This window comes from Drosophila albomicans, chromosome 2L, assembly GCF_009650485.2.
Source record: "Drosophila albomicans strain 15112-1751.03 chromosome 2L, ASM965048v2, whole genome shotgun sequence".
NCBI lineage: Eukaryota > Metazoa > Arthropoda > Insecta > Diptera > Drosophilidae > Drosophila > Drosophila albomicans.
In genome coordinates, this window is record NC_047628.2 from 22,666,568 (window position 1) to 22,680,319 (window position 13,752).

Below are 13,752 nucleotides of genomic sequence, written 5' to 3' on the forward strand. Positions count from 1 at the left end.
ACGTACAAATCGAAAATCGGACGTTCACAACGTCCCTCGGTCGTTCACATGCGACGGCGCTCAATTTGAATTTCCAACGGTCGACTCCGCTACATGCACTTTGATTTCGTTTCGATTTTTGAACTGAAATAAAAAATGTGCAAGTGCTGGCAATACTGCTTTGGTGCAACGGCAACTATGCATTTTATTTTCTATTTTTAAATTTTACATTAGCAACATCGTTGCAGACGTATTTGTGCAATTCATAAAGTAAGTAAAGATCTCTCTCGTTATTACTTTGCAATAGTTTACCGAAAAATTGCATAAATTGTATATAAAAACTCCAAATAAATATTGTGCACTTAAACATTAAATATATTTGCATTTTATTAAGTTCTTTGCATATTTTCAGCAATTACATAATACCCTAAAAGAAATCATGGCGTTACCTGAGGGATTGGCTGGCAAAATGAAAACTTTCCAGGTGGGAAATGATTTAATTTTTACAAACTGTTCAATATAATTGAATTCCTTCTTTGCAGGCTGTGAATGATCTGCCCGTTTTTCTGAAAGGAGGTCCAGCTGATAAGGCCCTATTTGGCATTACTGCAGCGCTCTGTGGCATTGGTTTAGTGAGCATCGTTCATATGGTCTACACAATGGGCTTTGCCAAAAAGAAGGCATAAATGTTGACTCTTTAGTTTAATAACACTTTCTGAATCACATTCAGATAATGCAATAAAAGTAATCAAACAAGTAGATAGCATTTGAATTATTTCGAATTAGGCGCCCAAGTAACCCAAAGTGTTGCAGCAGCCCTGGCAATATCAGTGTGGTCACACTGCCAACAGCTGTTTTGGATGTGCGCGTAGACTGTGAATGCTTAAAGCAACCACACACACAAAGCAAACAATTTTTGCTTGAAAACAGAGATTGAAAACATAAATTGGAGAAATGGAACCAAACGATGAGGTTGTTGAGCGCCAAAAGCTAGTGCCAAATGATGTGGAGACCGAGGAGGAAGCAAAATCAGCCCAAACACCTGCCACGCCCGTTGCGGTGCCAAAGATCAATGTAACAAAGCAATCACACACGCCCAAATTTCCTCCTCCTCCCCCACCAATAACAAAAACATTTCTTGTTTGTAGATTAAAGGCATATCGAGTGGCGAAACAACGCGTAGTCGCAACTCAGCCTCGTGTTCCATTGAGCGCACCATCTCAGAGAAGGGTCAAGGTGCCGGCAGCAGCCAACAAGGTCAACAGGCTTCAGCCAAAACAACACTGCAATATGTCAACGAACGGCGACCACGCCCACACGCACAATCATCAGCAGCTGGGGGAGGCGGCGACGAACGGTTTGAGTTTAAAACGCGTCCACGCAAATTGCTGAAAGGTGAGTCAAAGGGCTGTCCGAACAATTGATTTAGATTCTCTCCTCTAACCTTGCAGTCCTCGTCGTCGTCGCTGTGAACGCTTTGGCAATGAGTGGATCGGTTGTTGTTGTTATCGTCGGCATATGACGCACTTCTGACCATATGTTGCCCGCTCGACACTTTCACACAAACACACCCAACACACGCGTGCTGTTCAGTTGTTGTACTTTCAATAATTGAAAGGCTCACAAAGCCATTAGACGCCTTCTTCCTATTACTGCTTCTCAAGCGCCTCCTTCTGAGCCTACTCCCCATTTGTTTCCCTCCACTTCTACACTTTTGCCACCTTTCATCAAAAGTGGATGAGTTGCCCTAGTCCGCTGTCACTTGAGTCTACGCGTCGCCTCGCAATTGTTGCGATTTTGTTGCTATCATCATTTGGTGGCCAATTATTTTGTGCTCATTTTAAGTTAACTGCGGCTATTACCGACTTATTGCATTGATTTTAAGCTCACTTATACGTTTTGATTTTCATAGTTCGATTTTTTTTAAATGTATATTTTTCTCTAATATGTTGTGTTGTGTTTATATCAGATTGCAATGAGGCCTTTAGTTTAAAATATTTTACATTTTGAATTCATTATTTTTTATTTTACAAAAACTTAATAGATGGCTACACATTTTATTACTTGTGTTTAGCTTAAACTATTCGTAATAATTTCAATTAGTATTTTTTCCAGTTTTATATCTGATTTTATTCGTTTGTATATTTTGTGTTTTTGTTAATATTAGATTGTTTGTGCATTTACAATTAATTATAATTTATTGACAAACGGTTGTTAATTATATTTATTATAATTTGACTTAAATTTAGTTGTTATCTTCATAGAGTTGAATTTGATGTTTTCTTTAAAAATATTTTGATGACTCTTCAATTTAAGTTTTGTTTCTCGTGAATTTACATCTTAATTTCTTATTTCAATTTGATTCACTTATTAATTATTGTACTTTTATACTTTTATTTATTATCCATTGTGTTGCTATTGATTTTTTGGTTTTCATTATTTATTTCCATGATTTATTGTTTAATGTTTTGGTCATAACGCAAGCAGATGGCCATCCGCTGGACGCGATGCACAGCAGCGAACACAGCTTAAACAGCATTACATTGGTAAGCAGCGAGTGGTTATCCCCTGATCCCGCCACCAACACCTCGAACACCAACCAAAGCTCCAACCACAATGACAACAACAACAACAATAATAAGAACAACAGCAGCAACACAAACACGCCAAGCATGCAGCGTCGCAAGGGGCAGCAAGAGCAGACAGTGCCACATGCCCCACCATTGACAATGCCCCATGCCAATGCTAATGGCAATGCCAGCGTTCACAGCGACAAGTTCGATGAGCGTCCGATTAAACATCATTCTTTTGTCTCCGAAGTGCCCGATGTGAAGCACATGGAACGTGCACTGCTTGGACTTCTCGATGATTTTCACTCCGGCAAGCTGAAGGCGTTTGGTAAGTCGATTTATATAATTTCACTTATATTTAATTAATTATGCTATTACTTATCTTAGGATCGGGCTGCACCATGGACCAGATGACCAAGATACGCGAACAACAGGAGAGCTTAGCCAAATTGCATTTCGAGCTGGCCGCCGCCGAGGAGGATTCTCTGGAGCATGGCAATGAGTTCAACACGAGTCGTGCCCAGGAGAATATGCTGCAGCTGATGCAGCGCCTCGAACAGTTGTCCATCTCCATTGAGCAGCTGCAGACGAGTCACACGGGTCTCTGAGATTTGGCCAACCTGCTGCCAACGATCAACACGCTTGGAGATCGTTTGCTGCTGCTCTGATTCTTTGACTCTTGAATCATCTCTGACTCTTGACTTTGACGACAACGTTCACTTCGGACTTGTGTACATATTTAAGTTAAACAATTAAGTAGTAAGAATTTTTATAAGCTTCCAACTGCTATATATGACAAACCGTATAGCAGAATATAGTTAAGCCGAACTTTTGCAAAACATTGTGAATTGAATTAGATGGTAGTCGGTTTTTATTAGCCACGTTAAGTGCACATAAACTGTAGCTTTCTCTATCCATATTTTCAACTGACTAGCTTCGATTTCAATGTAATCTGTTCAATTAATAACCATATGTGTTTTTGTTAAAGTTATTTGCATCATTCAATTGATTAAAAGTTAATACTTTTATATAACAGAAAAGAACGTGAATTTTATAATTGTAGACTGGATCCAAATATCCTCTTGTAATCTTTGCTTTCTTCAGACAACTTTATTCTTGAATATTTGTTATTTTAATCTGGTGCTATACAAATATTTAAATCAATTTACTCGTAATCATTAATAGATCATTATTAAATGGCTTTAAAATAACCAATTGTTTTTATAAATCAAATTTCTCTCTATAATCAGACCCTTTAGCAAGAACTTAAAGATACAATTTAATTTTAAGAAGCTAATAAACTGACATTATGATGACAATATAGCAAAGTTCAACATTTATCTACAGTTATTTATGGTATAACAATATTCGAAATCGTTAACTTCGAGTGTTGCCCATTTGTTTTCAATTCTATAAAATATATATGAATTAAAAAAAAATCGTTTAGGAATTTACAAATATTGTTTACCTTTCCTAATCCTACATTTATTTAAAGTCCGCTTGTAAAACATATTGTATCTAGAAGAGTTTTTTTTTATTTTCAGAAAATATTTTAAGAAATTACTAGAATTGAAAAGGATTTACATTTTTGTTTGTCATATAAATTTAAATTGGATAGGAAAAAAACATCAATAAGAAGACGGCGCTATATTTTCCTTGTCATTAGCTGTCAACGAGTTCTTTCGTTGTCGTCGCTTCAATTCGGAATTCCGCATAATATCAACAAAAAATAAAAAAAGAAGGGAATACAAATCCATAAACAATGCTATAAGAAGTACGTTCGTCCGGCAATTACGGTTGCGGCCTTTCAAAAAATGCCCATTTCTTCTTGGGGAGAATTCCCCATGTTTTGCATGCACAATTACTGCGTGTGTTTGGGATCTGATCGAAATTGAGATTTGGGTGTGAGAGGAGAGTACGGCGATGAGAGGCCAACCTTTGGACAAGTGCATTCGTACATAGGAAATTTGTTTGTGCTTTAATTTATGCATTTGTATTCAGTTGGTGTCCAATCTTCGGCTGCGTTTGCGACTTCGACTGCGACTGTCATCAACATTAACTTCGTCATTGTTGTTGGCGGCGTCGGCTTCAGGCTTCTTGTGTTTGTTCTTATTGTATTTGTTGTTGTTGTTGTTGTTGCAGTTGCTGCCGTTGTTAGTGTTCTTGTGGAGTTGCTGTTGTTATTGTTGCTGTTGCTGCTTGTGATCGGTAAAAGTAATTTGTGGCTCGTTCTTCTTTCTTTTTCATGTTCTGTTTAAATCCGGGTTTCAAATAACAAGAATAATGCACTGCGAGAAATTGGTTACAGAAATGCATCCCATGGATTTGAATTTAATGATTACAATATTGTAATTTTTATTTATTTATTTTAAATATTAATTGAAATATAAAATAAATAGAACTAAATACATTTACAAATCTAAATCAATCAATTTAATTCTCAACATTAACAGATAAAAAATATAATTTATAATTATAAAACTGCTTTTGTATTTTAAATAATTTTAATCAATTATCTTTGCAGCCCTTATTATTTATAACTACATAGTTCATTTATGTTAAATATAGATTCATCTAAGATAATTTTATTCTAAAGAATGCATTTCGTTCTAAATATTTCTTATACTATGCAGTAATAATGAATTTATGGCGTTGTTCAATAATTTCATTATTTTCTATTAATATAAAAATAATCAAGAAATAACCTACAGGTCACAAGCTTTCTCGGGCTATACTTTTTTCAATAGAATTATATTCTAGTAAATATTGAATAATGACAATACATAATTAAAATATAAATATTTAGTCTAATAATTTATATATTTTAAAAATAGTTAAAGTTCATTTTAATTAACGTGTCAATAAGATTTCAATTACCATCTTCATAGATAAATTTAATTTATCCTTTAGTTATTTTCTTGCTCTTCTATGTGTGCAATTTCTTGCAGTGCATTTGGCCACTTGTTGTTATTGTTGCTGCGGTTACCGCCGCCTGCCTTTCCCTTCGCTAGTTGCGGTCAGAAAACTCAGCTCCGAGTACAACTTCAACTTCGGTTTCTGTTGCTGCTGTGTTTTTGGATATGGATTTTGGGGGGCGATTGAGGGATTGGTTTTTTGTCTGCTTTGTATTGTTGTTGTTGTTATTTTTTTTCGGGTTTTCGGTTGTGTTTAGTTAGCGGTTTAGTGCATTCCTTTGGCTGGCGAGTCGACCATCATTTGCGTCAAATGAAGAAATAAACGCTTTGGCCGGCGCATCCGCCATGCTGCATACTAAATGCACCCGGTACCTGTTACACTCGGGCTCCAGAAGGCGGGGCAGACACACACACACACACACCTCCACACGAGTGGCACTTCCATTGTCCGGCGTGCCATCACGTGCCTGCTGCCTGCTGGGGATCGGGATTGGGAATGGAGAACGGAGAATGGGAATGGGGAATTGAGGAATGGGAATTTCCGAGGCGACAAGCGAACCAAGCCCTAGAATGCAACAAGTGCTTCTTTTGCTGTGTGTGTGTTGGGTGCAACACTCGACTGAAACCTTAGTTAAAGGGATCCCAGCTGAAAAAGTGGGGAACAGGGGGTGCAGGTAAGCAGGTGAGCAGGGGCAGACACAGTTCATCGAATCGCGTGTTATGTAAAATGCAGAGAAGTCATTAAATATGTGAATCGCATATCAAATTTCGTATGAAATGAATTGAACCTTTTGGGCTTTGGTCACATGAGAATTTGATGAACTGCCAACGACGCGTCGTCGTCGTCGTGACCGCTGCGGGGAGAAAGAGTGAGGAATACGGATTGTAGAGTTTCGTCGTTTGGCGTCCATTTGATATGTCAAGCGACACGAGTTCGAAGCTCGTTCACTTGCCTGAGGTTATCCATCGCCATCTCTATCTCCGCCTCCGTCTCCATTTCCATTTCAATTCGATTTCCATTTGATGGCTGCAGCGCTTAATCCTTTCCTCGCCCTCCTTCTTTTTGGGCAGCTATATCTCGCCTGCCTTTTGCTTTTGATATCTCTAAGGGAGCCTGTGGACACAAAAGAGCGTGCCGTTCCGTGCTACGTTCCGTTGCTCTGGTTGCGGAAATTACGTTGCTGATGACAGCGCAAAAAGCGGAAGAGCACGCAGCAACAACAGAGGGATGGGGTGAGAGGAGTGGCAAGAGTGGGCTAGGCTGGGTTGCCGTAACAGGAAGTGCGACAAAATTCAAAACGTACTCTGCAGTCGGGCATCCTGCTGTTGCTGCCACTGCGGAAGCAAGCGAAAAGCCAAAGCGAGGATGTCAGAGCGGCAAAAGCAGAAACGTTGAGGCTGCAGTGAGAAGGGAGGTAGAGGCTCTGTCCGTGGAGGTAGCAGGGAGGCCGGGAGGCAGTAAAAGCATGGGAGGTCTGTGCTGACTGACTGACAGTCGTTGCTTTCAGCTGGGCTGCCATGAATGTCGAGCACACGGCAAAAGTTGCCACTGCCACTGCTGCGGAAGTCAGGCGCAATAGTGTGTAAGGGGTGGTGGGTGACAAACTCCTGAGCCCAGTAATTCCCCATAGAAGAGAGAGAAAGAGCGAGAGAGAGAGAGCGAGACACAGACACAGACACAAAGTGAACGCAGGACGAGGGCGACGTACTTTATTTCCTGTAAATGTCCTCGAAAATATGAACATTATATCCCGGAAACGGAAGCTGCAGCATTTGCAAGGAAGCGACAGGCTGCCGAGCTGCCGAGTTGCCTCCTGGCAGCCCACGACAGAATGACTGACTGACTGACTCTCGCATTGCCTTCCTTACTGCCTACACAAACACACACACACTCGGACGCTGTCAGCTCCACATGGGCTGATTAAAGTGGGTAAACAAGTGACTTGAAATGTACACAGAGCAGTAGCAACTGAAGTGGGGGGAGATCTAGACAACGCCCGCCGACTGTGACGTCTTGCAACATCCTGCAGGAAGCGTAGCGTAGGCGTTAGGTGGTCTCCTTGTAGTAAAACCTTTTGCATCCAGCATCCAAATGACGGAAGCGCCTTTCAGCTCCGGTCTGCATCTCTTGCTACAGCTCCAGATCCTTCGCTATAGTCATCTCCTCGTTGCGTCTCCGGCTGCTTTGGCAGGAAATCATCGTCGTGGACGTAAATTAAATTCCATGCAAAGTTAATTTTCAATGCTTACAGCCACCCCGTCAAATCCCCTTCAGTCTCCATGCCCAGCACTATTTCCGCATCTTGGGAGCAAAAACATTTGTGCAAGCAAACGATATGAGCAAAACTTTGAATCTGAGACGGGAAACAAGACGATGCTAGAAGGAGGAGAAGGCACGGACCATGAGATTCAATGATGATGGGTTGACTACATTTCCGCTGGGGATTCGTTAGCAGATGCTTAAGATATTTATGACTGCGTTTTAGCTATGGATAAGCATTGGTAGCAGACTATGTTCCCTTCTGTATGGCAAAAACAGGCGACGAACTATTTCTCATTGAATTGAAAATCAAAGATAGTTGAAGGAAAAATGGCCAACATAACTAATAAAATTGTTAAACTAGAAATAATAAGTACAAAATGAACAATGAACAATGAATGAAGAAATGGTATTGTTGAATTATCTAAACATACTAAGATTTAACTGACAGGTCCTATGGCTACTATATGTTATAGTAACCTTATCCGACTAATTCTAACATATAAGCTGCCTTTTGTCAAAACATACTACCGGAGTGAGTTTTAATACCATAGCTTTAAAATTATGTTTTTGGTTGGATTAGAAAGGAGTGGACAGACAGATACTCGTAGATACACGCATTTTAGCTTGGCTATTTCAGCTGATCAAGCGACTTTTCCACGCCCACTTTTATGCGAAAGAGTGCTTCAGACCTGATTTATGAAGTCATTCGAAAGCATAATAAAGATGCGTCATTCAAGGCTGGGAAATTGAAGTTGCAGCGTTCTTTTAGTTCTTGAGCAGCTCAAGTGGAAGAAGATGGAACATATAGTAGGATGTGTGTATTTGCAATTTGCCTCAATCTGTTGTGGCACAATGGGAACCGTTGGCCACATAACTACGGCCAATGTACCGCTAGATGCTCGACCATAAACAGAGCTGCAGACCTGAAGATGTGAAGAGCTGTCTTCGCATCTCGATTGGCAAAATGGCAAAGCAATAAATGAATCTACGGCCTCAGACTCAAACTCAAACTCAAGATGTCGAGCCTGGGCCTCCTCTCCTGTCTTTCTCCTTCGTCTTGCGCTGGCAAAGATTACGTGAAAGGTGAAAGTTGTGCGCTGCGTCGAGAACCACAAAAGCTGCCAACCAAAAGCAGGAAACAGACCAACAACAGTGAGAGAGAGATAAAAAGAGAGACAGGAGTAAAGAGAGAGAGAGAAAAGAGCAGGTCAGTCTGCAGTTTGGTGAGAAACCGAACCCGGAGCCGCACCTGTCGACGGCCTAAGACCCGGCATGCCTTGCCATAGAGCAGATTTCCGTATGCGAAATGTGGAACACTGGCACAGTAGCCGCAGCCAACTACCGAACGAGCACCCTCCTTCCCTTTCTCCACGTCTCTTTCTTCAAACCATGTATGGCTGCCACCGTTCGACCCACTGTCTTAGTGTGTCTGCTGTACGTTTTGGTCCAGCTTGAAGAGACGCGCTGCAGCTGGACAGGTTGGCAAGCCATGCCAAAGCCAGAGCCAGAGACAAGACAAAGACAGGCTACTGTCTGTGAACGCTTCGTGTGCATTACCGCATTGTAAACCTGAATTCTTCACAGCGCTGTCTTCGCTTCTTTCGCCGCTTTTGTTTCGTCTCTTTTTCATCTCCTGTGTTATACACTTGCAAAGAAAGGTACTTCGAGTTATGCATAAACTTAATGAGAAGCTCTGTGATTAGAGTGTCCCCTTAACGCTCTTAATTTTAAAGCTGGATTAACGACATTTTGCTATACATATGCATAACTCATATAAAAATTAACTAGATTGGAGTACTATACAATATATAGCTGCAATTCGATGAATAATCTAGCACTCTAACTCTAAGTCTATAGGAATATATCATACAGATCTTCATTATACACATATGTACATATGTATGTACTTCTTTGATTATTCTCTCTTAAACCTTGCTTTTAATCAAGGAATAGTCAAAAGTTAGTTTTCTAACATATGTACTTAATAATTTTTTATCTTCAAGTCGAGCTAAACATATATTAGAATAGCATAAGGTGCTCCTATTCTATTTATAACTTCTTTTATAACTCATCTCTCCTCTTAACCCTAACTCTCTTAGTGTAGCAAATCTTCGACTTGCCTTCAACAACTTTTCTTTCTGGTTTTCTTTCTTTTTTGCTTCGTTTTTGGCACTACAAATCCGGATGCTGTGTCGCCTCCTCGGCATTGTTTTTTTAATAGATTATAAATGTAAGGCAGTGGGTGTCGCTGGAGTCACTGGTGGATAAGATTGCGGTGGTGTTGGCGATGGTGTCGCTGTCTCTTTGGCGTAGCCTCGATTCGGTTCAGTTTCGGTTTCGGGTATCTCACTAACTATGTACGAAGTCTGGTCTCGTCATTAGACGGTAGCGTGTTTGTAACACTTTTTACTACAGGCGGGGGCAGCAAGAAAGAGAGAGAGAGAGAGAGAGAAATATTGTAGACTGGAGACTGTTCACTGGGGACTGTAGACTGTAGACCGGGACTGGGTCTTGCACTCGACGAGGCTGTCTGTTTGTCCGGGGAGTGTGTTTGTTGTTTGCTTGAGGAAGTTATATAATCAGACTCAATCAATTTATAACTGTTATGAGCAACTTGCTTGAAAGTTAATAACCAAAAGTTCGGCCTCGTATTATGTATATCTATGTATGTATGTGTGTGTGTGTGTGTGTCTGTCTGTGTGTGTGGGTGGGCAAAGCGAACGGTACAAGTTAAGAGCTCAGCATGTAACTGATCCGTTTGAGTGCATATGCTGTGTGCTGTCTGTGAGCTGAGAGTCAAATATGCTTCCTCATTAATTTATTGAACATGCCAACCGAAAGAGCAGGATAGTGCGGCAAAATGAGAAAGACTGATAGAAAGAGGGGAGAGAGAGAGAGAGAGAGGGATTGCAGTTCATGATCTGTGTGAGAAAACTTTTTAAAGTAATCAGCTGGAAGTGAAGTTAGCAACGATCGTTAAAGATCGCTGGGGATCCGCAACTTGTTCAGCAAAGGTCAACATTCTTTTAGACACTACACTCTCTGAAGATCAGTTAACAGTTGGAAGCGAAGACAAAGCTACGAAATATATTTAAGACAAACTCTTCGACTTAATTTTTAGAACTAGAGAATAAAGCATTTCAAAAAAATTTAAAGCAAGCATTCAATCTTTCACATATTTTCATATAAGCTTTAAGGAAAGATATTTAAAAAACAAATACAGCAGAAAGTAAAACAAAATGAATTAATAATTTAATACTAAAACTTATCAAAGCAGTTTCTTTTATAGTCTCATCAATTACTTGCTTACTTATCACACAATTCTACTCTTCCGCTCTTCATATGAAGTCTTTATATATATTGTTTCAATGTTTCTATCTGTTGAACGTGTGAATTTCTAATTGCACAATGAAAATGCCCAGCTGTTGTGTGAATTTTCTACCATAAAAACTGGCAAAGTGCTGTGATCGAAATGAAAACTCTTGACTCATAAAAAGTCGAATTTTATGTAGGTATTCCATTGGCATTTCCTTTGTCACTTGGAAGAGAGACATGTGCACCGAGGATAACTTCCTTTTAGCGCACTTAAAAACAGCCGTTCCAATTTCCCAGGCATAAGGTAAAACTGACTGCTGTCCGGCTGTCCGTCTGTCTGTGACGTCCGCGTCTTCCCCTTGACTCCCTGCAGTTGCCTTTGGATCTGCTCGTAATTAATTACACAGCATTTTCATTTTCAAGTGCATAGTTGAGTCACTTGTCCTGCTCCCTAAGTCCCGCTCTCGCTCTCTCTATCATCAGCTTGCTTGTTCTGGTTTTAAACGTTTTCCGAGAAATGCAGCCAATGGCATAAACCGAGACCGAGGTCGACTCGAAGCCGGAGTCTGCGAGATCTAAAGAGCCTTCAGCGAGCGGATGTGGCGCACATTTTCCAAGCCGTCCCTCTTTCCATCTATCTGTCTGTCTGTCCGTCCGCTTGCATGTGCGTGCATCTATCGCATGTCTCTTGCTCTATCTGTCTCTAGCTCTGAAACTATCTCTATCTACGCCTTAACCTCAAGGCCCGATCATCATCATCATCAGCAGCAGCGTTGGCTGCGCTCGTGAGTCGCTTGTGATATTTAATTGATAAAATTTTCACATTCCACAAAACTGCTGCCACAAACTGAAGCCACACACTGTTTATCCTGGCCTCGAGAGGATCGTCTGCCTGCCTGCCAGTCGATTGTCGATCGTCTCCCTCTCATCGATCTCGATATCGAATCTCAGTTGCACAATGCACAATGAAATATGAAACCTTTCACCGCTCTGTTTCTGTGGCATACAACCTGCGCCGAGGCTCAACACTTGCGGCTCACGATCACTTTGCAACCCCTAAGTGCCGATCAAGTCTCCGTCTGAGTCTCAGTCTCAGTCTGCGAGTGAGTCTGGTTTTTTTCTTCTTTCGGTTCTGGTTCGTTGAGTTTTTGGGCGCTAAATTAGAACATGAAATCAGAAAACTGAAATTCCTTTGGCTGCCAATAATCCTGAGCTAAGAGTGACTGCCTGACTGCGTTGCCTGGTGTACAGGTCTCTGATTTTGATCGGTTTTCCCGTTGTTTGGCTCTTTCATTTCTTTCTTTTTTTGTGCGCTCCTCGTTTCCCACGGTTTCTTCTTTCCTTCATATCCTGCTCGCAAGCACACACACACACAGCTGATCCTTACAATGGAGAATTCTTTTGCCTTTAGGGCAAACTGTCAAAAAGGTCGTACAATTAGTCATTGTACTCCATGTGCGTGAGCGGACGGGGGAAGAATGTGTAACAATTAGGGTAACCAGGATCTGCACTTAATATCCTTTCCAACATGAAATTCAATTTAATGGCGGCAAAGTGTAACGAATGCAAACTCATTTGTATCCTTTATCCTCGATGCCTGATCCGATCCTGATCCTGTAATGTTACGTGGGCGGCAACGAAGGCGGCCTGGCTCATGTTCTGCTCCGCATTCCAATCAGCTTCTGTGAGGGCGTCGTCCCTTAGACTTCCTCATAAGTAATTCTCTAATTCCGCAACACGCTCGCACTCTAATTAAAAATCGATTTCCCGCAAGTACTTATTAAGTTTTTACAGTGTAATAGAATTATCTATAATTATTAGAAAAAATCTACTCGTCATAATAATTAAATTTCATCGACTTTCAGAAATCACCTGTAATTATTATACATTTCTAATTGAATATACAAATCGATTTCGAATTTTTTAATAGTATCAATTTAAAGAACATTAAGTAATCGGCTATTCTTTGTAGTTTTTAAGGAATCTATATATTGGGTATAATAAATATTACAAGTAAAATTCTGATACGAAATTTTAAGCTAAAAATAAAGTTACGTTTATAACTTCTCCAAAAATGCTAAATTTAAATAATTTTATTTGAACATTTTTGTTAAAAGCAATTACTTGCCAATGCTGGTTATTTTTTTTATATGAGTTTACATAAGCAAATGGTAATAATTAAAATACAAGATGGAGTTTTTTCGTTCCCCGATTCTTGGATTTATTTTGCCCCATAAATCATTGTATACTAAGATCATATAATTTTAAATACAATTCCCACTGCTACTCCTGCAAAATATGCATTATAATAAATACCTAAACCAATAACCTGAAAAATATCTCCCACTGTCCATCTTTAACATTTGGGATAGGCTTTTATTTAGACTTGGCAACAGATTCCTATATATGTATGTATATAGACTGGCACTTATCGGGCGCATTTTGAATTGCATTCCGATCAAGTGGCACTCTAGACAACGCGACTGTCTCTCGAGCATGTAGAATTTGTCACGCCTCCCCCGTTTCGTCCGGATTGTAGTGTTAATAATTCAGTGCGATTGGCAAATGACCAAAAAAGTGAAGCGTCTGGAATACTTCCGCATCGGGTACCCAGCAAATAGCGCTATTTTTAGAGGCCGACGTGTAGTACAGAGTCCCTGCACTGTGTCTCTATTTAGGGCAAGGGGAGACTGCATCAAAAGAGCAATCG

The 13,752-nt window shown here is 40.3% G+C and overlaps 2 protein-coding genes across 4 annotated transcripts; both read left to right on the forward strand.

Annotated features, from left to right (window-relative positions):
- The first annotated feature begins 170 nt into the window (after window positions 1–170).
- On the forward strand, window positions 171–738 carry LOC127565151 (cytochrome c oxidase subunit 7A1, mitochondrial). Its single transcript, XM_052002421.1, has 3 exons — window positions 171–249; window positions 392–463; window positions 522–738. The coding sequence occupies exons 2-3, from the start codon at window positions 419–421 to the stop codon at window positions 663–665; spliced, it is 189 nt and encodes a 62-aa protein (XP_051858381.1). The 5' UTR covers window positions 171–249; window positions 392–418; the 3' UTR covers window positions 666–738.
- A 112-nt stretch (window positions 739–850) lies between these two features.
- On the forward strand, window positions 851–3,746 carry LOC127565150 (coiled-coil domain-containing protein 28B). 3 transcript variants are annotated; one of them, XM_052002418.1, is made up of 4 exons: window positions 851–1,053; window positions 1,128–1,374; window positions 2,464–2,877; window positions 2,937–3,744. In XM_052002418.1, the coding sequence occupies exons 1-4, from the start codon at window positions 934–936 to the stop codon at window positions 3,155–3,157; spliced, it is 1,002 nt and encodes a 333-aa protein (XP_051858378.1). In that variant the 5' UTR covers window positions 851–933; the 3' UTR covers window positions 3,158–3,744. The 3 variants fall into 3 exon arrangements, with proteins under 3 accessions (XP_051858378.1, XP_051858380.1, XP_051858379.1); XM_052002420.1 differs by having other exon boundaries at window positions 852–1,053; window positions 2,800–2,877; window positions 2,937–3,746; XM_052002419.1 differs by having other exon boundaries at window positions 855–1,053; window positions 2,467–2,877; window positions 2,937–3,732.
- Window positions 3,747–13,752: the final 10,006 nt, after the last annotated feature.

Excerpts from the sequence above, each read along its gene's own strand:
- LOC127565151 (XM_052002421.1), top strand. The coding sequence starts at position 419 with ATGGCGTTACCTGAGGGATTGGCTGGCAAAATGAAAACTTTCCAG. Across the intron at positions 464-521 it reads GCAAAATGAAAACTTTCCAG|GCTGTGAATGATCTGCCCGT; the intron begins GTGGGAAATGAT and ends CCTTCTTTGCAG.
- LOC127565150 (XM_052002418.1), top strand. The coding sequence starts at position 934 with ATGGAACCAAACGATGAGGTTGTTGAGCGCCAAAAGCTAGTGCCAAAT. Across the intron at positions 1,054-1,127 it reads TTGCGGTGCCAAAGATCAAT|ATTAAAGGCATATCGAGTGG; the intron begins GTAACAAAGCAA and ends TCTTGTTTGTAG. Across the intron at positions 1,375-2,463 it reads TCCACGCAAATTGCTGAAAG|CAGATGGCCATCCGCTGGAC; the intron begins GTGAGTCAAAGG and ends TCATAACGCAAG.